Here is a 21,880-nt window from a genome sequence, read left to right on the forward strand (position 1 = left end):
ACCCGAACTGGAGTTGCATACTGTGTTCTTCTCTCAAACCAGGGTGACCCATGTGCATGGCAGCTGAAACCATTCACCAGGGTAACATGCCAGAAAAACTACAGCAAGTGCTCTGCAGTTCACCTCTAAAATAAATAAACCGAAGTTTGATGCACTATGTCCTCAGGACATTTTGTTCCTGCTACAACTCTGCACTTTGTTTACCAAAAATAACCTTACCAACCATTACCATATCAGTGGCGCTCTGCTGTGTTCAACCAGTTCAACTTGCTCTGGGCACCCTGTAAAGCCTGTGCAGCTACTTTAGCCCTCATTCCCCAGTAACATTGGTGCCAATACAGCTGTGTGACAGTGTAAAACGGAATACATCCTGTGTTCGCATATGCATAAAAATTATGCATGTGTAGCATATAATGGGTATATGTAGATGTTACAGTTATTAGGTCTTATGTATATTAGTTATGGTGCTATTTGAACTAAATGCCGACATTTCAGCTGTTTGAGCCTGGTGCCCTCATCCTTGACACATATACTCGTGGAGCCTGCAGAGCTGAGGACTCCGCCCAGGTGGCAAATTGAACAGTCATTGAACAGGTGGCAAATTCAACATGAGCAAGGTCAGGAAGACGAAGGCAAAGGCACATACGGAGATGGCGGACTCGGAACGCGGAAGTGGCGAATCGTGCTTTTCAAATGCCTTTAGTAATAGGTCTCGTGATGAATATACATGTTTAATGACGGCCCATATTCGACGGATGGATCCGCTTCTTCTGCAAGTCACTGGTGATGCACGTGCCGCAGCTGCGTTAGCGCAACAGAACGAGCCTCAGGACCACTGCTTTATGTACGTTCATGATCGGAGTGCTCAATACTTAATCCCGTGACATTCACTACGATGCAGGAAACAATCCAAGTGTTTGTGCGGCGTCTGTGCTCCCCAGGAACCGGATGAGTACCTATATGCTGCAGTGCTGGTGAAGTGGCAGAGTTGTGCAATGATGATATGTAACGCGGTGCTCCGCTAACGGAGTGCAAAAAGTGAGCCGCCCGGAAGACGAGATGGGCAACAACGTTGCCAGATGAGAGCCGGGTGCTCCGTCGTAGCCTAACATGACGTCCATAGTTCTCAAAAATAAAAATTAATTTTCTCTACCTTTCGCGTCACGTAGTGCCAAAATATTTTGCAGGAATGTAAAGCGAGACAAGAAGACTTCAGTAACATAACCTTGGTAGGGTTCTGAAGACACCGGATTTAGTCCGTAGTGGCATTTTAAGACGCACTGAGCCGATGCGATGTACCTGGAATTCGGAGGAATGCGCTACCTTGTCGCTCAAGAAGCATCGTATATAGTTTACGCTGGTAAAAAAAAGAAAAAAAAAACTCATCCTAGGCTCTATGCCGACGGGAATATGGCGTCGAGCGCTAAAACGTAGTGGCCTTAAAATAAAGTTGGCTATGACGTGTGACCACAGCAAAATGGCGGTTTTGCGAAAAAGCATCCGCTCGAGGGTAGTGAGGAAAGTGACGGTCTTATGCCACCCCGTGCTCCTCATGACATCTGCCGAGTGTCTTCCAACATGGTGCGGAGAGCAGGGACCGACAGTGCGCGAGCTCAGTTGAAGGCAGGCGGGTTATGTTGGCGGCGTACTTTAACGGCTCGTTGCTTGTAAACCTTGCTTGTAACGTTGCTTGCCTGTGAACACGCTAAATAATTTTAATTTGCCAGTAAGATCGCGGTAAAACACTATAAAACAGCTCCCAGCGATGTCTGGCGGGAAACAATCGTGTCAAGCGACAGTCATATATGTTTCCGACCGAGAGGGGGGGGGGGGATATGTTTATTCAGAAAAAAAGAAAGGAAAGGTCAGCCAGACAGAGGTCGGCTTGCTATTCCAAAAAAAAATCCAGAAAAGGAAAATTGGGAAGAAAAGAAGAGACAAAGAAGAAAAGAAAAGGAGAAGAAGAAAAGAAGAAAAGAAAAGGAAAGGAACAACACACAACTAAAACTCAAAAGTCACACACACGGTCACACAATCACAAGGCGTTGACAAGGTTCGAAGCGTGGACAAAGCGGAAGAACGCAGTGGTGACCGCCCACTGGGTCGACTGACGAACGGGGGCCAGTGAGGTAGCCAGTGTCATAGTGCCGTAGCCAAGCTGGGATAGACGACGACAGAGGGCGTCACGGTGCAGAAGGTGTTGCCGGCAGTGAAGGATGTAGTGAGGAATATCACCCACCACGCAACACCTAGTGCAGAGGGGAGTGCTAGATTGACCCATTTTGAACAGTTGCAGCGGTGTGGGGGCGACGTTTCCGACCGGCTTGCTGCTCACGATGACTACGTAGCCGACTTATTTCCTTTTAGACCCAGTGTTGTGCGCATGCAATGTAGTTTTGCCGCCGTATACTTGGCGAGCAATCAGCAGTTGGTGGCAACTTCGATACGCTGTTGCCCGTAATTTCCGATATTAGTTTTCTAAAAAAAAACACTACAAGCGGTGTTGGGAGCAAAATTGTGGCTTAGGAGCACTGTATGACGACCCATAGATAAATATAATAGATAAATACAGCGTGAATTCAACGAAGGTTACACATTTCGATTGAGTCGTAAAAATATAAGGTAACGTCTCTGGCGCTTCAGACTTCGCTGACTGGTAGTCCTTTGCCTGAGGTTTTGTATATCTTTTGCTTTTTTTTTTTTGCGCTTTGTAAAAAAAAAAAAGTTCGAAGCAGAGAAAATTCCCACTCCAGGCATTTTGTATGTCCTATACCGCCCGCAAACCGCCATTTTTTTCCCTCTGTCTCCTTCACGTTCACATCACCACGTATAGGTGGCGCTGCTTAACCAAAAACAAGATGGACGATATGCAGGGTGTGCAGGGTTTCAAGGCAACGCCACGTATTCGTGGCAATGTGAACGTGAAGCAGACAGAGGGAAACATGGCGGTTTGCAGGCGGTATAGACCATAGGAAATGCATGGGGTGGGAATTTGCTTTGCTTCTAACATTTTTTTTTGTTTTGTTTTTTTTACAGAGTGATAGCATTTGGGAAAAAATATCGATAAAACTTCCGGCAAATGACTATCACCCTGCAAAAAGTATGAAGGGCCAGAGATGTGACCTTGTGTTTTTTACGAGACGATAAAAATGCGTATCCTTTGCTAAATTCATCCCGTAGATTGATCGTAAGTGGGTTGAAATCGATTGCAAGATATTGTAACTGATTGTGCTGATTGAATTGAACTGATCGTAACAGGTTGTAAATTGGTAAATTAATAAACAGATGTATGGACAGTCGAACAGATAAATTTTCTCAGGTCGCAGCTCTACTTCCTCGAAGTACCTTTGACCCCATTATAATGTCAGTCAAAACAGAAGTGTAGTCAAGTCCTAGCGATCTCTCTGTCAGTGATCTCTGTCACTGTAGCCCATCTAGCCCATCCCTATTGAAAGATTGATAGATATGCGCATAAGAAAAGCTTATGAAATGAAGTACGCTTACGTCATAATAGACGTGAAGGCCGTGTAGCTTCTGAACGCGCACAGTGCATTTCAGAGCGTCAGTAGACATGGCAGGCAAACTTTCCACGAAAGACATGATTCCTGCTCTGTTGGCAAATGCACAGCGAGGACTGCGCCGGAGGCCTAGTGCTTTCTCTTTACATAGAAACCTCTCAATAGGCTCGTATTTCTCGCTTCCTATACAGACAGCACTCCAGAATATTTTGTGGCCTCCGTGATGCAGACATGTGCAAGATCCTGCCGAAAAGCGCTTTAAGCGACACTCCGGTCCTCCGGAGGGTATTCTGAAAGGGTAAACGCTTCCCCGTTTTAGAGAAAATTAATTAAATCCTACGGTTAACCCACATCCGGTTTCGATTTCTCGGTGACGTCACTGTTCTTCCCGACGTCACAATTGTGCAAGACGACACAGCAATGGGCACTTGATGGAGGTGTAGTGAGTGAGATTTTCAGGGTGAGATTTGACCAGCTGGGATTGGCGGTTTGGTTTAATAACGTATGTTATTCCGAACTGCGCAGCGTGTGACAGTTGTTATGCAGGTGTTGCTGCTGTAACTCAGAGAGATCTGCAGGAGAACTGTTTATGCTGCGTAGGCCAAATTTCCTGGCGTCACCACTGTTCGAAGAGCGGCTTTCAGTCGGGGGCTTAAAGATACAACTTTGAAATTGCATTATAAATTCTCGGAGCCGCAATTTAGACGAAATATTTTGCACGATGGCTCGGAACGATGTAAGGAATCATCTGATAAGGCTAATTTACTTCACATCTGGGGTCCAGACTGTCCCTTTAGAATACTGTATGAAATACTTGTGCATGCGATGTGCATGAATCAAAATACTTTGAATTAAAGGAGTACAGAGACGGCCATAAAAAAAAAAATTCAGATTAAGACGGTTGATGAAAGTGTGAGTCAAAGATTCGCTCAAACGAGTGGTTGTGGTGGTGGAATGGTGGTCAGGTGCAGCCGCAAGTCCGTCGCGAGTTCCAAGAAAGCAGGCCAGACCCAGGCGTGGAGACTATATACGATCTTTGTTCCATCGTACTCCCAATCCAAAGACCCTTGAACCAATATGGCGGATCCCATTATACATGTTCGTTTCCTCACTCTCCCACTGGACACCCAGTCACGTGCAAGGGAAATTCCACGAACTGTAACCCCCCCCCCCCCCTGTACATTCGTGACGAACTCCAGGACGCGTCACAGTATAATACAAATATGTACCTATACGTGTGGATGGACCGGAACACGTGTTGTACGTTTCCCCACATACATCACGAAGGCCGTAAATAAAGAAAGACAATACGACTCTCCAGGGCACATTGTCCCATTCTCACGTGTTGTCGTCACTCATTGTCGTTATTTCGGCTCAACCAATGCCTCGTCTCGTTTTCGTGTAAGATCAAACGAGGGCTGCGGCCGCGGAGGGTTCCCGGAATCCGGAGCCCGTCGCCGATGACAGACACAGGTGTGGCCGAGGGGATACCAGCCACGCAAGCCAGTGGCATTACCCCGTCGGTTTCTTTGACCGCTGCAGCTGCAGCCTACCCAGTAGGGCGTCAGAAACTAATAGTGTGTGTGTCATTTTACCGAATAGCGCGAAAGGTTTTGATGTGTGCAATTTGTTGCCCCCCCACCCCAAAAAAAAAAGAAAAGAAAAAACTCACAGAAACATGGCTCCGCGGCTTCGCCCTAATCTCGCCACTCCGCTTATAACAAGGAGGAGAAGGTATAATGCCAAGTCGCCAATGACGTTACAGGGGCAACTCGTTCTGGTTCGATGGTCAGTGGGGGTCAGCGCTCTGTCTCTTTGCCGCCGTTAACCAGTTTTGCCAGTTCGCCCGGAGCATTTGGGATAGAAGGAATCACAACCGAGTCAGGAGCAATGCTTTTTCACGGCCCGGACAGCCGAGTTCTGACGAGTGCGGAGCAGCAGACATTTATCTGGACCAATCAGCAAGCGTGGCCCCTGGCAGATCACTGGCTGGTACTGCTCTCCACCGCCATTGCGCACGATCGCTTTTTGCTGCGTACTTTAAATTCAATTTCCGCGATAATTATGACAGTATGGGGCGAATTAATTCTTATTGTGCATATTACTGGGCTGCTTAGCAGTTTTATACAAGGAAAACGGGGTGTTAAAATGACTTCTGTGCTACTTTAAACCGTCAACCGCTGAGGACTGGGCTAGTTGGTAATGAGACATCTGAACTGAAAGCAGAAGGAACACGGACAAAGAGCAGAGAAACAGACATACAGCGGCCGTCCTGTCTGTTTCTCCGCTCTTTGTCCGTGTTCCTTGCGCTTTCAGTTCAGACGTCAACCGTGATATGTCGAGCGGTATAAAATATTCCGACAAGCATACGGCACAATTTAGCCAGGAAGAACCTCAAATTCCTTTTTGCGGTTGGAAAATTGCTAAGTTAGGTAAACAGTCATATTCTAGCAAGGTCCCGAAAGGCTCATATTTACGCAGACTGTTGCGTTTAGGAACTCTGCGTGAACTCTGAACATTCATCATCATCATTCACCACCTTCTCCCCCTCAAGCAATGGGATAGGGTGCCGCCTCAGCAGCGAAACATCCCACTACATCACCATTTCTTATTTGTTGTTGTTGTTGTTGTTGCGTTCAGGAGACCATTTGCGAAGTTTAGCGACTATTTGAAGTCCTGGGGAGTACGTTTCGGTGTTAGGGGACAAAAATGGGGAGCAATTCCGCCGACTGGAAAGTGGGAAGGGTTGTCCCTATTTTCAAGACAGGTAGTACATAGCTGGATGCTAACTACCGTCTAGTCTCTCCCACCAGCGTCTATTGCAAGATTCCAGAGCATATTATTTATTCTCATAGTGTTAAATCCCTGGAACAAAGTAGTTTTCCTACCCTACCCTCCCCATTCAATACCTTGGGGCTCTCTTTATTGCCCAACTTAGCCCCCGGGATCTCACGTCATTCGCCTAGAGTCAGTGTCCCCCGGTACAGTGACTCTACATTCGCCCCCTCTGGAGAGACCTCTCGGGATGGCTGCCCTCCTCGCCCCACCCTCCCCCATCGGAACGGCTCTGTCTGAGAGTATTCCTTCCACATGCACAAACAGGTAGCATGCCGCCATCTGACTTTTTCCGTGACTGCCGTATCTCAATTCAGCCTCGGCTTTGTCTATTCTCCATCCAAATATGTGGTATTGTCGACGACCACTGCTTTTTTCGAACGCATTCTATTCTGTGAATTATGCGCGTATGAGCACTAAAACTAGGCGCTCGAGAGCAGCTGTGCAATGAATGACTCGGGCTAGGCAAAGATTAATACCCGGTATTGCGACGCCACGTAAGAAAAGAAAATGCATTTTGAGGTCATACACTTTTCCCTCTCTAACGTGGTTTTCTTCGGAACTAATCTCGCAAAATACAACTCGTGGGCTTTTTACACGACCTTTTTTCTAGCCTAGGCTCTTTACACCAGTTCGACGCGATGCTTTTCGACTTTCGAAAGGCCTTTGACAAGGTCCTGCACGAGTATCTCCTCGAAAAGCTGCCTCCCCTAAACCTTGACCCATCTGTTTTTGAGCTAGATACGAGAGTTTCTCTCCTACAGGTCTTTGTTTGTCATGTAATAACAATCTATCCGACACTGTGGCTGCAACTTCCGGAACCCCACGGGGTTCTGTACTAGGTCCTCTTATCTACAGTCGTGTATCGCTTATCCGGAGTTCAGATATCCGGAAAGCTCGCTATCCGGACTACGTTACCGGGAACGAACCTGCTACCATTGGATTTTGTCTCGGTTATCCGGAATTCGTTATCCATATCCGGACAGCAAGTACGGGGACCAATCTTCCACGACATAGGTTATTCTGCTTCACTTATCCGGGAACGTGTCAACGTCCTCTGTCCCTGGCATGTGCTTTGTTCGCACTGTTCCAAAAAAGGGTCCCATCTCACCGGGGCACTCTGTACTGTTTGACTCCCCTTTCTTTAGAGGTCACTCCCTTTTGGTGTGTGTGTGCGAGCACACGGTAGAGATGGTTGACGATAAGCGGAAGAGATGCCCTGTATCCACAGGGAGCAATAAATCCACATGTGAACGTCAATGTCCAGGACGTCCGAAGGCATCGCCTGTCTTTTGGCCTGTTCCAAATACATTTGCCAAAAAGATGAAAATATATGCGTGGGATCAACTTTCTGAGACATCACCCTTCTTTGAACAGCAGGGTGACGCAGCGGGTGCAGAGGCTGTGACCAAAATTCTGTCACACGCGTGCTTAAATATTTTCAAGCAGCTCACTTCGCATGAATGTTTGTAGATCCGATCTTCTCCTTGTTTCCTTTTCTGGAACTATAAAGACTTCTCCCAAATTTTTGTGGTTTCCCCGGAAATTTGCTTGGTTCGGTTATCCGGAAATTCGTTATCCGGACGAAAAGTGATGACTCCCGAGGTGTCCGGATAATCGAGACATGACTGTATTTCTAAGCTATGTCAATAAGGTCCGCAGTGGCCTTTCCTCTTTGCCGGGGACTGCGTTATTTATCCCAGGGTTTCTTCTATCACTGATAAACTAATTCTTACTAATCCACTAATCTAATCTTACTAATCTACTAAACTAATCTTACTAATCCACGCTTGGTGCTTAACGTGGAAGATGGCACTCAACCCACATGCACTGAGGTATGGTACCGCAATTGTTGCGGTGAATCACCTCATCACATAATCATTCATGTAGTAGTAGTTGTTGTTGTGTGTGTCTCAATCTTAAGAAGTCCAGTTGCATGATAGTTTTCTGCCGTAACTCGACGAGTTTTCTTCCTTTCCCTTACTCTCTCGATAATAGTGTTCTCTCTTATCCTGATTCCTACAAATACATCGGGTTCTGTATATCTACGGACTTGTCTTGGAACCAACATGTTGAATTCATTATAGGTAACGCTAACATCTGCCTCGGTTTCATCTCGGTTTCACCTTAGAATGACGCCACGACATCTTCAAACGCTTGTCCACTCTACCTTCGTACCACCTAAACTCGAGTATGCTTCCGGAGAGTGGGATCCCTATCAACAGTATACCGGGTGTCCCAGCTAAATGCGAACATATTTAAAAAAAATATATAGATAGCACTTTTCCCGAGATGAAATCAATTGCAATATAGCATATGCTGAAGGGCATTCGTTAGGAGGGCATTAGCAAACTCTTAAGGCAATGTCTTAATTAACTTTCAATAATTAACTTTTTAATTCTAAAAGATACGAAGTAGTCCCAATGAGAACATCTGGTCCCTTCGGTCACCTGATACCGGAGCCGCTTTCAGAACAAAAATCGGTTCGATAGATCGCCTGCAAAAAATTAGTGAAGGAACACAATTTTTTCTTTATTTTGTTGATTGGCGTATCGTCGGAGACGCGTCTTTCCTTCACACCCAATGTGAGAGGGTGAAGGAGCACAGTACCGCCTCATGCATCGAAGATGAGCTCTAACTTGCCGGAACAAAACAACAACAAATTTATCGGGGGGGGGGGGAATGTTTATTACGAAAAAAAAAAGAGGCAGGCAAAAACGAAAGGTCAGCCAGGCAGAAGCCGGCTTGCTATTCCTTGTAAAAAGAAAGAAATAGAAAGGAAACAGAAACAGAAAAGGAGAAAGACGCAAGCGGCACCTGGGCAGCAGGGGGGCATGTGTGCACGATCGCTCAGAGGCAGTCCATGAGCCCAGAGTCACCCAGGAAGCATGTTAGCGCTCTGGTAACAGCCCATTGCATCTGCCCTACAGGGCCCAGTAGGGTGGCCAAAGAGAGTTCTCTGTGCCCCACGGCAGATTGGCTGTGCGTCAGTGCAGCCCGAGGAGCGGCATATCTTGGACAGGTCAAGAGTAAATGATGGAGCAGGAGGGGCACGCCGAAGAGGGACGCTGCTTGTTCTTGAACAGAAACGATGGAGTACGGGCAACATTCAGGCGAAGATGATGTAGAGCTGACTCTTCTTTTTGGGACAGCCGTAGCGACACAGTGAAGGCCATCTTCCGGTTAATGCGGTGGAGGAAGGTGTTGGCTGTGACAGTGTTTTCCAGGAAAAGGCGGGTGTCGAAGGAAAAGCGCCGGCGGATGTGTATGCGGCAGACGGATGGTGATAACGGGATGACAGCCCAGGCAGCACAATGTACTGAAAGTCGAGTGCAATAGGGGTGGACGGTATGTGTCTTATCAATGGTCTTTAGTTTCACGAGTATGTTCAAGGCCTTCCACCTACCCGTCCACCCCTATTGCACTCGACTTTCAGTACATTGTGCTGCCTGGGAGTGTTGCACTCAGCTGCACCATCAGCGCGCCTGGCTGGTGTGTCGGCACGTGTGTTTCCTGGCAAGCCAATGTGGCTTGGCACCCACTGAAACCCCACGGAGTGGCCGGAGGTGACGGGGAGGTTGTGCACAATCAGGATCAGTGAGCGGATGTCAGAAACAACTTGCGAGCGAAGCGAAGACAGTGCCTCCAGCGCCGACTTGCTGTCTGTGAAGATTGTCCAGCTTCCAGGTGGTCGAGAAGATACAAGCTTCAGTGCTTCGTGAATGGCTACAAGCTCCGCTTCGGTGGATGACGTTTCGTGGGGAAGCTTGAAGGCTTGTTCCATGTTTTCGGAGGGGAGGAACAGTGCTGCTGTGGAGACGCCCGCGGGGACCGAGCCGTCGGTATATATTTGCAGTCGCTGGCTGTGTAGGGCGTCCAGGTGCTCCAACACGAGAGAGCGCAGGACATGCGGTAATCTATCGGGTGACTCTATCGAAACTGCCCTTATCTTGGATTGTAGCGAACGTAGATGGGTAGAAATCCAGCGAACCGGTAGAATGTAGGAAGGGAGTTGCCTCAGGACAGAAGCCGCCGATATTTCGAACAGAGACTGTTCTTCTTCTGGGCACCGTCCTCATCATTGGCATGGTATTTAAAGGGTTAGGTGTGACGTGTTTAAAGGTTCATGCGAATTGTGGGTCAACAGCCCGGAGGGAAGAAAGGTTCCGTACGGGTTTTTACGGCCGGAGTGAATGGCTGCTTTGTTAGAGTGTGGAGGGGATTATGTGAACGTAGTGATCTAGGCTACAGACCGGTTACAGAAAAATGGAAGGTTCACGAACACGTGGACGAAACGGGACAACAGGCAAGAATTGGCAAGCATAGCGAAAGATAAGGAGGTTAGTGGTTACGTGGGGAAAAATTCCAGAACCAGCAAAGGTCGCTCTTTTTTTTTTTTTTAATATTTGTAATGCAAAGTTGTGGCATGCAATAAAGAAAGTAGAAGCAGTGGCCATGCATAACATAACAGATGATAATGGAGGTAGAAGGGAAAAGCATATTTTATTTGTGAAGTGTTTCTAGGGTGCCTTGTGATTTGTTGATACCGGACGGGTGAAGAGCGTTGAACTTGTATATGAGATAAGACTCCCTATCACGTCTGTCACGTGTGGATCTAAACCCGGTTTCTAGAATATATAGTTTAATGTTGTCAAAATTGTGACCAGGAACGTTAAAGTGTTCGGCGACTGCTTTGGGGAGTTTGTTGGACGTGTCGGTTCTGTGTCCGGTAAGGCGGTTGTTCATTTGTTGGCCGGTTTCACCAATGTATTGCATAGAGCAGTCGCCGCATTCAATGCAGTATATGACATTGGAGCTTGTGCACGTGAATGCGTGGTTAACGGGGTGGGTGTAATTGCTCGCAGTGCTTTTGATGGAGTTAGCGTGTTGAACGTGTTTGCATGTTTTGCAGCGCGGGAGGTTGCAGGGTCGTGTTCCCGTGTACGGGGTGCTTGTTTTGCTGATTTTGGCATTGACCAAGGAGTCTGCCAGGTTTTTTGCACGTCGGTATGTCACCTGTATAGGATTTGTGAATATATTGCTAAGTCGGTCACTGCTTTGGAGGAGGGGCTCGTGCTTCTGTAGAATGGCTTTGATGTTTGGAAGTGCGTTGGAATATCTTGTGATGAAGCTTATTTGGCACGCGTCAGGATTTTTTCGGTTTTCCAGAACCTCGTCTCGATCGAGTGTAAGTGCCTTGCGACGGAATTCGGTTAGGAGGGAGTCTGGATAGTCCCTTTGGGCAAGTGTACTGCAGAGTTCGTCAAGCTTCTCAGCGTAATCTGTGTCGTTTGAACAAATTCTGCGTAGTCTTACACTCTGCCCATTAGGAATTCCAACCTTACAGTGACGCGGGTGGTGACTCTTGAAGTGAAGGTATTGTTGTTTGTCAGTTGGCTTTTTGTACAGGGTTGTGATGAGGTTGCCGTTGTCTAGTGATATTGTGGTGTCGAGGAAGTTAATTAAGTGAGTTGACTGTTGTGATGTGAACTTTATGTTGCTATGCGCGTTGTTCAGTAGATCTATGAACTTTTGAAATTCATGTTCCCCGTGTTCCCATATTATCAGTATATCATCGATGTATCGAAGGTACACCGTGGGTTTCAATGAGAGGGCGCTGAGAACTTTGTTTTCTAAGAACCCCATGAAGATATTTGCGTATGTGGGTGCAACAGGTGTGCCCATACTTGTACCGTGTACTTGTAGGTAGTGTTCGCCATTGAACTCGAAGTAGTTCAGTTTAAGGACCAAGTCCATTAGAGCGAGTATGGTTTCCGTGTCTTTTCTGGTGTTTGTTGTAGAAAGGGTATTGCAGAGGGCTGTGATTCCGTCGTTGTGTGGGATGTTAGTATACAGTGATGTCACATCCAGCGTGGCTAGTATTGTGTCCCTACCAAATGTACGAGTGTTGTTTATATCTCTGATTATTCTGAGGAGGTGGGGTGTGTCTTGTACATGCGATGGCAGTGTTGTCGGAATATGGTTTAAATAGTGGTCCAGGAATTTCGAGAGTCTTTCTGTTGGTGTGTTGTTATTAGATACAATTGGCCTGCCGGGGATGTCAGCCGTATAGAGCTCGTTGGCGTGTACCTTGTGGATTTAGGGCAGTAAATAGAAACGACCTGCGCCTGTGTTTGATGGGGTGAGATATCTGAGGTCATCACGTGTGATGAGCTTTCGTTCGTGGAGGTCCTGTATGGTATGGGTTATTAGCGCCGTGTACTCCTTTGTTGGGTCATGGTCCAGTTTGAGGTAGTGTTGCGTATTGTTGAGTTGCCTCTGAGCTTCAGAAACATATTTATCTGTGGGCCAGATGACGATACTCCCACCCTTATCTGCGGGCTTGATAATGATATCATCTCTGTCAGCTAGCGCTTTGATGATGTCACGCTGTGTTTTAGTGAGGTTGTGACCACGCGAGCTTTGGGAAATACCGCGAAGGATGTCGTTGCTTACTTGTTTAATGTACAGGTCTAATGCGGGTTCTCGGCCGTGATTTGGTGTCCAGGTTGATGGTAGTCGGGGGTCGTTGTTGTTTTCTTGTGTTGTATGAGCGAAGAATTCTCTAAGGCGTAGCCGTCTCGCAAAGTCTGATATGTCTTTGTGGATTTCGTATTCGTTAACAGAATTGAGTGTAGGGCAGAATGTTAACCCCCTAGAGAGGACTTGTAGTTCGTCGCTGGTTAGTGAGCGTGATATATCTATTACGGTGCTTGCGTCAGCGTTCCAGAAAAGACACGGAAACCATACTCGCTCTAATGGACTTGGTCCTTAAACTGAACTACTTCGAGTTCAATGGCGAACACTACCTACAAGTACACGGTACAAGTATGGGCACACCTGTTGCACCCACATACGCAAATATCTTCATGGGGTTCTTAGAAAACAAAGTTCTCAGCGCCCTCTCATTGAAACCCACGGTGTACCTTCGATACATCGATGATATACTGATAATATGGGAACACGGGGAACATGAATTTCAAAAGTTCATAGATCTACTGAACAACGCGCATAGCAACATAAAGTTCACATCACAACAGTCAACTCACTTAATTAACTTCCTCGACACCACAATATCACTAGACAACGGCAACCTCATCACAACCCTGTACAAAAAGCCAACTGACAAACAACAATACCTTCACTTCAAGAGTCACCACCCGCGTCACTGTAAGGTTGGAATTCCTAATGGGCAGAGTGTAAGACTACGCAGAATTTGTTCAAACGACACAGATTACGCTGAGAAGCTTGACGAACTCTGCAGTACACTTGCCCAAAGGGACTATCCAGACTCCCTCCTAACCGAATTCCGTCGCAAGGCACTTACACTCGATCGAGACGAGGTTCTGTAAAACCGAAAAAATCCTGACGCGTGCCAAATAAGCTTCATCACAAGATATTCCAACGCACTTCCAAACATCAAAGCCATTCTACAGAAGCACGAGCCCCTCCTCCAAAGCAGTGACCGACTTAGCAATATATTCACAAATCCTATACAGGTGACATACCGACGTGCAAAAAACCTGGCAGACTCCTTGGTCAATGCCAAAATCAGCAAAACAAGCACCCCGTACACGGGAACACGACCCTGCAACCTCCCGCGCTGCAAAACATGCAAACACGTTCAACACGCTAACTCCATCAAAAGCACTGCGAGCAATTACACCCACCCCGTTAACCACGCATTCACGTGCACAAGCTCCAATGTCATATACTGCATTGAATGCGGCGACTGCTCTATGCAATACATTGGTGAAACCGGCCAACAAATGAACAACCGCCTTACCGGACACAGAACCGACACGTCCAACAAACTCCCCAAAGCAGTCGCCGAACACTTTAACGTTCCTGGTCACAATTTTGACAACATTAAACTATATATTCTAGAAACCGGGTTTAGATCCACACGTGACAGACGTGATAGGGAGTCTTATCTCATATACAAGTTCAACGCTCTTCACCCGTCCGGTATCAACAAATCACAAGGCACCCTAGAAACACTTCACAAATAAAATATGCTTTTCCCTTCTACCTCCATTATCATCTGTTATGTTATGCATGGCCACTGCTTCTACTTTCTTTATTGCATGCCACAACTTTGCATTACAAATATTAAAAAAAAAAAAAGAGCGACCTTTGCTGGTTCTGGAATTTTTCCCCACGTAACCACTAACCTCCTTATCTTTCGCTATGCTTGCCAATTCTTGCCTGTTGTCCCGTTTCGTCCACGTGTTCGTGAACCTTCCATTTTTCTGTAACCGGTCTGTAGCCTAGATCACTACGTTCACATAATCCCCTCCACACTCTAACAAAGCAGCCATTCACTCCGGCCGTAAAAACCCGTACGGAACCTTTCTTCCCTCCGGGCTGTTGACCCACAATTCGCATGAACCTTTAAACACGTCACACCTAACCCTTTAAATACCATGCCAATGATGAGGACGGTGCCCAGAAGAAGAACAGTCTCTGTTCGAAATATCGGCGGCTTCTGTCCTGAGGCAACTCCCTTCCTTCCTTATCTTGGATTGCATTTTCTGTTTTCCTTTAACCTTTTTGCAGGACGCAAGAGGCGATAGTGCGCGCTTTCATCCTCTCACATTGGGGGTGAAGGAAAGACGCGTCACCGAAGATGCGCAATGAACAAAATAAAGAAAAAAATGGTGTCCCTTCACTGATTTATTGCGGACGATCTATCGAACGAATTTTTGTTCTGAAAACGGGCTCCGGTGTCAGGTGACCGAGGGGACCAGATGTACCCATTGGGACAACTTCGTAGGTTTTATAATTAAAAAGTTAAGTATCGAAAGTTAGTTCAGACGTTGCCCTTCAGCATATGCTCTATTGCAATTGATTTCACCTTGGAAAAAGTGATATATATATATATATATAAATTTTTTTGTTTAAGAAACATGTTCGCACTTAGCGGGGACGCCCTGTATATTGTTGCAACCGAAGGTCCAAATGGTAGCGTGCAGGCAGGGAACCAAGCAGAAGAATGTCTCGGGTAACAAAACTACGTTTAATCACATGCTGAAGCGATGATGACAGCAGAATGTACCGGTCGTCTAGATCCCGCGCTTAAATGTCTTGCAACCCGGAAACTGGTGTCATAGCAGCTGATTGTATACAAGTCGAGACGTCAGCTCTGGTCCAAATCAGGGTTGGGGAATGGGGTCTCCCATTCCGTTCCAATTCCATTCCGAGGAGTGGAGATTTGCGATAATTCCATTCCTTTCAATTCCTCGGAATGAAAACGTATGGTAAGCTCGCGCTCCTGGAATGGTTTGGCAACGCAATTTCATTCCGTGAATTCCCTCAATAAAAGAAAAAGACCGGTAACCATACTGGCAAGTCCAGCGGTGCTAGAGGAGATTGACATTACCAAGCACGGAAAAAAGCACAAAGACAAGGTTATTTCACTCTTGACCGTGTGCAGGTGCGGTGCGAAGGGTACGAGGGCAGAAACCAGCACGTTGAAACCAAAAATGCCACCGGGGCACCCAGGCCATTCCATTCCCATTCCTATAGGACAGTTTCCGCCATTCCATTCCAATTCCATTCCGGACTCTGCTAAATCTAGAATGATTCCCGAATCATTTCAACTCCGCAACCCTGGTCCAAATAGCGCGGGGGTAATAGCCCCGCCCCCTGATCGAAAAGGGGGCGGGGCCAAACTCGCGTTGTCTCATGTCGTCGTGTCCTGAAGTCTGTACAGGTCCCGGTGCCGAATATGTCAGTTATCCGCTCGTGACCCGCTTTATCTAAATGTTGTGGAGCTGAGTGTGGGAAGGGTACACGTGGCATGGCAAATTGAAGCGAGTCGCAACAATATCCAAGGCCATTGAATCTGCTGAGCTACGTTGAACCTTGAACCGTGCAGCTACGTTTATTTTTCGTTCCATTTTTTTCCTTATTTATATTGCAAGCTCTGCCGAGGCATGCGTAGCAGGAGGGCATAATATACAGCACATCATTACACTTCAACATTACAGTAATACGCTGACGAAAGAAAAGGGTTACAGATAAGAAAAGGCAGTCTACAGGGTGTTACTCTGTAAAAGTCTACCCGTGCCGCCATGCCGTACTCGCCAATTACTCAATGCAAGTGGCACATTGTGCGGTCTTCATATAAAGCTCATAAGGACATTTAATCTTGGTAAATTTCGAAGTGATTGAGCGCCGCAGCACGAAGTTATAACTCAAAACGTGCAATTCCCGTAGTCAAAACAATCAAGACGGCGGCGTTGAGAAGACCAGTTGACATGCTGCTCGCCAGACGGCGACGTGTCGTATATCCTGCCAGCCGGATGAAACTGCAGTTTTCATTTCACTTTCATGTAACTGTCGTATTTTGCTCAGAAGTAAGCAACGTGAGGAACGAAAATGCCGACGTACTCAGCAGACGACACCCAAAAGGGATGTCGTCTGCTTACTGAAAGGCAGTGAAATAACATAACGCGGCGACGTCTCTGCCTGGATGGACGGATGGATGGATTGCCAGAGCGGCACGTCGCCGTCTGGGGAACTGTGTCACAACGGCAATTCACAACACCGCCATCTTGGCTGTTTTGACTACGAGAACCTCACGTTTTGCGCTATAACTTTGCGTTACGGTGTTCAATCACTTCCATATTTACCATGATGGAATGTCATTGTGTGTTTTATACGTAGGCGCCACATCGCGCCACCTGCATTGAGTAATTGGCGAGCACGGCATGCCGGCGCGGGTAAACTTTTATAGGGTAACACCCTGTACTACGGTAACTTATACAATAACAATATACAACAATAACAACAATACAACTTATACAACAATAACAATACGGTACTTATGTGTCCTCGTAATGAAGTGATAAATAATGTGACTCAAGTTTACGCTGAAAATCACTTTCATTGGGGGTGCTCACGATATGATCTTATTTTCAGTTAATTTCCTTTCTGTATATTCTATATGTTTGTGGTGCTGCTGCTGCTTAGTGTGAGTCGGGTGACATAAGAGTGACTGTATGATGACGAGAGAATTAACGAAGGTAACCCATGAGATCAAGAAAGAATTACAGTCTAAATGGAAAAAATTTCCAGAACTCATTTGAGAAAGACATCCGAAAAGAACTAGTTGAATTTCATTCTACCATGGCTTTCTTCAACAAAACATTTGAAGGGGTTGTCCAAAAAATTGACAAAATCATAACTGAGAACGCTCAACTCAAAGAACAAAATAAAATGCTGAACGAAACATGTGATACCCTCAAAAAACAAGTAAAAGAAATCACGAAAAAAAATCACGGATCTTGAACAATAGCCGACGCGCTAACCTTGAAATAAAGGGCATTCTTTTGGAGGCAAATGAAAACCCTGTCGACATTGTAAGGTTGATCGGCGACAAGAACTCAGAGCCCTTGTCACGAGAAGACATTCTAGCATGCCACCGTGTTCCGAGCGTAAAAAGTGTAGGCGGGAGGAACATTGTCGTTCAGTTTACTCGAAGGGACAAACGCGACGAGTTTCTGTACAAGGCAAGGAGGATACGGCTAACAACTGTAGAACTTGGTCATAGTGTACGACATCCTGTATTCATAAATGAGCATTTATGTCCAACCTTGAAGAAGCTGTCGCAAAAAAGAAGGGAATCAACTGGAAATATGTTTGGAGCCGGGAAGGCAAACTATTTGCCCAAAAGGAGGACGGATCCCCAGTAATACAAATAAGGGACGAACTGGATTTTGCTAGAATCTGCTAGCATGTCTCTTTGATATCTGTGTTTTTCTGTGACTATGGCACTGCTTCTGCCAACTGCCCGCCTTTCTTATCTTCTGCAGAGCCTTAAAACACCCCATCTAAACTGCCTCCATCTAAACGCCAGGTCTCTTTTAAACAAGAAAGATGAATTAGATTGCCTCTTTGACCACTTCCTAGACCAGCTAGATGTCATTATGTTCACAGAGACCTGGTGTTCTGGTGAGGATCACTATCTCTTGCAAGGATACACCCTATTCCCTCTTAACAGGATCGGAAGGAAAGGAGGAGGTGTCGCAATTCTTGTCAGAAACTCGTTTCATTACCAAATTGTAGATGACTTTACCTGTTCTACAGGCGATTTTGAAATATTGACAGTAGAAAGTGACAAACATTTATTCACAGTTACATATAGACCGCCGGATTGCCATATTCAACCTATGTTAGATTTTCTTGAGCGACTGTTTTCCTTTGTGACTCACAGTAATTATACTCTCGTCATGGGAGGCGATTTCAACATTGACATGCTCACTAAAACCACTCATCAGTTACGCTTTCAAACACTTTTGGATGCAAATGGTTTCAGTAATGTCATTGAGATTGCTACCCGGGTCACCAGTGTCTCAGCGACATCACTAGACCTGTTCATCACAAATGAACTCGATCCCGCAGCTTTTGTCATCAGCGCGGATATAAGCGATCATATGCCTATTTTTGTAGCGATACCGTCCCTTAGCAAACGACCAAAGGTTCAGACACATGTGTCACACCGATCCATTCGGCAGTCGTCGCTTGAGGCATTTCGAAATGACCTGTTACTAACATCCTGGGAACACATTTTTAGAGAGAAGGATTCGGAGAGAGCGTATGAAAGGGGGGGGGATATGTTTATTGCGAAAAAAAAAAAAGAGGCAGGTAAAACGGAAAGGTCAGCCAGGCAGAAAGCTGGCAGTCAGCAGGCGTATGAAAGCTTCCTTGATGAGTTTCGTAAATTATACAATAAGCATTTTCCGGTTAAAGTTTTCAGAGTTTCCGCAAAAATTCGTAAACCTTGGGTAACAAAGGAACTGAGACAAATGTTAAATATTAGAAATAAGCTTTATAGAAAGTTCATAAAAAATAGGTCACCCGAAGATCTAATTATTTTTAAAAAATATCGAAACAATGTAAACTCGAAGTTACGTAGCGCAAAAAAGAGATATATTACAATTCAGTTTTCGAGAATGCTTCTGCTAAGCCAAATATTGCATGGAAGAGTCTTAAATCAATTTACAGTCGGGAAAACAGCCCTGTCGAGGAGTTGGCCGTAGGTGGAACGGTTCTAACTGGTGCACGATTAGCTGGAGAGTTTAACACCTTTTTTTTTGTATCCCTGTCAAACTTACAATTCCACAGGTACAAGTTCACATTATCCTGGCATACACTCCGTTCCACGCCCCAAGACCACAGTTTCTTTCTGTTTCCAACAGATTCACAGGAGGTCATTTCAATTTTTAAAAACCTTAAAAATAGTAGTAGTTGTGATAAAGCCGGGTCTCAGATCTGCCCAATTAAATTCGTTCTCGATATAATTGCTCCTGTATTAGCTTTTATTTTTAACGAAATAATTTATTTCGGTGTGTTTCCGAAGGACATGCAAATTGCAAAAGTGGTCGTTTTACATAAAGGTGGGGACCCTAATGTTCTCAGTAACTATAGGCCCATATCAATCCTACCAGTATTTTCAAAGGGTTTAGAGAAATTAATCCATAGCCGTCTTTTATCATTTTTAACAAAGAATTCCATGCTTTCCGATTCTCAGTTTGGTTAGTCGCCTCCGCCTTATCTCAGTTTGGATTTAGAAAGCAACGCTTGGCAGAACTAGCTCTTCTGTCCCAGAAAGAATATATCCTTTCCGGGTTCGAAGAAAAACTCATTACCCTCGGTCTGTTCATCGATTTCACCAATGCTCTCGATTAACTGAATCACGGTGTTCTCTTCTTAAAGGGACTCTGACCAGAAACTGTGGGAGCTCTTTCGTACTTGTAGTCGATAAAGCACCCAACAAGGACTCTCCATGCGAAAATTCACACATTAAAACCCCACGGTTTCCCTAAACTCGAATTTTAAACATTCGACTTCATCCGAGTGCAGCACGCCTAGCGTCAAACCGAGAAAACATACGTTTATATAGAATATCCACCCCGGCCCACCATCAAGATGACGTCAACACGGGGGCCACTCGCAACACTCACAATTGGCTCAAACGCGTCACGTGGTCACGCAATATCTGTCAATTTCCTTCATGAAGTGGCATTTCTACGTTAATATGTTTTTGTTACAGAGCCTCAAAAAGAAAAATATACCCTGCATTTATCACCTGCAACAGTTTCTACGATTTTCTTTTCAATCTGTACACGGCGTTCGATATATGCTTCCGTATCCGGTCAGCTGTAATGGATGCCGTATGCTGAGCTTGCGAACTGCGAACTTGTGTGACTCCCGGTTCATCCTCTTTGTTCGGGTCATTGGGTTGGTGTTGGAGTTGGTCACCATATTCTGAACGTTTCACCTATCGTTGCGGTGTACTGTTCTTGATCTGCTGCGAAGCGACGAACCGGCAGTCACTCGCCTCAGCGAACTTGTGTCTGCTGCATCTCAAAGGAGCATGGGGACCTGATGATACCTTCAACTAAAAAAACCAAATGTGCTCTCGTGTGGTCCTGACGGAAAAGTAGTATCAACAAGGTTAGCACATTTATTTTTCAGTTCCAAGTCTACGTACTGAAAACCATGCAGGTGAAACCCATACTGAAAACCATCATTCTCGTAGCTGTTGTGTAACGCGTATGCTTTCTTACATATCCCACAGAACCCTCCACTTTTTCGACCAAGTTATCGTTATGAGATCCTTCTGATGGCTTCTTACTAGGCTATGCCGCTCCGAAGCATTGAGATGACGAAGCGTCGTGGTAGCTGCACCTCTGCCTTCGAAAGATGAATCAGTCATTCCACACTGTGCTTACTGGCTTTGTGTAGAGTCTGGCAAATCCGACAGACTTGGACTGCCTTTTTCAAGAAAGTTTGAAATGTAAGTATGTGTATATTGGTTTCACATATCCACCACATAATGAGCGTGTGTATGATTGTACTTTATATGCTACAGCGTATCAGCGTACATTATTATTCAACACGTAGTGTGGCAAACTCGACATCAGTCACACAAAGCCAACAATTGCCTTTTCTTCAATTGCTTATTTTTATCATATCATGTTTTTGTCTATATCTCAATTTACCAACCAACAAAGTATATTATTTTAGTATAATCGTCTGATATTTAACAAGTCACAGTTTTACCATGGTTTTGGCGCACTATAGCCCGAGTTGCTTATGCGTCATTAAATTTAATCATCGTCATCTTCAACTGCCATTATTCAATTGAAGTGCCAGGTGGATATAATGATATGGCAAGATATATTTTTTTGCTGTCATCCTGGAATTGCTCATTTCAGAAGAATAGTCACCGTGAAGTTTGTTTTCGTTTTCAGAAACATTAAGAGGACTAAAACCAAACACTTTTCTTTCAGGGCATCCCTTATGCACCTGCATTTCAATTCCAATCTGTATTACAAGAATGACAGACCACTCAACAGAGATGAACATCTGAAAGTGAAAGAGCTGGAATGAAGATACGTTAATCTGTGTCAAAGGTTCTTAGTATGTGTGCGAGTCGAGGACATAGGTCTCAAGCTTATTCCTGTCTTCAGAAGAGGTGACAACTATGCTCCTTTTATCTATTAACCAGCTCCACT

The 21,880-nt window shown here is 45.5% G+C and overlaps 2 protein-coding genes across 4 annotated transcripts in view; one reads left to right on the forward strand and one right to left on the reverse strand.

Moving 5' to 3' along the window:
- LOC135373363 (uncharacterized) overlaps nt 1-3,621 on the reverse strand; it is a 93,332-nt gene extending 89,711 nt beyond the window's left edge. For all 3 annotated transcript variants that reach the window (XM_064606582.1, XM_064606580.1, XM_064606578.1), the window contains exon 1: nt 3,505-3,621. In XM_064606582.1, coding sequence (XP_064462652.1) covers nt 3,505-3,600 — 96 coding nt within the window. In that variant the 5' untranslated portion in view covers nt 3,601-3,621. The remainder of the gene's footprint in view (nt 1-3,504) is intronic.
- The window catches only part of LOC135373342 (uncharacterized), a 158,262-nt gene that overhangs the window by 42,804 nt on the left and 93,578 nt on the right, over nt 1-21,880 (forward strand). The window lies entirely within an intron of this gene.

This window comes from Ornithodoros turicata, chromosome 1 (genome assembly GCF_037126465.1).
Source record: "Ornithodoros turicata isolate Travis chromosome 1, ASM3712646v1, whole genome shotgun sequence".
Classification (NCBI taxonomy): Eukaryota; Metazoa; Arthropoda; class Arachnida; order Ixodida; family Argasidae; genus Ornithodoros; species Ornithodoros turicata.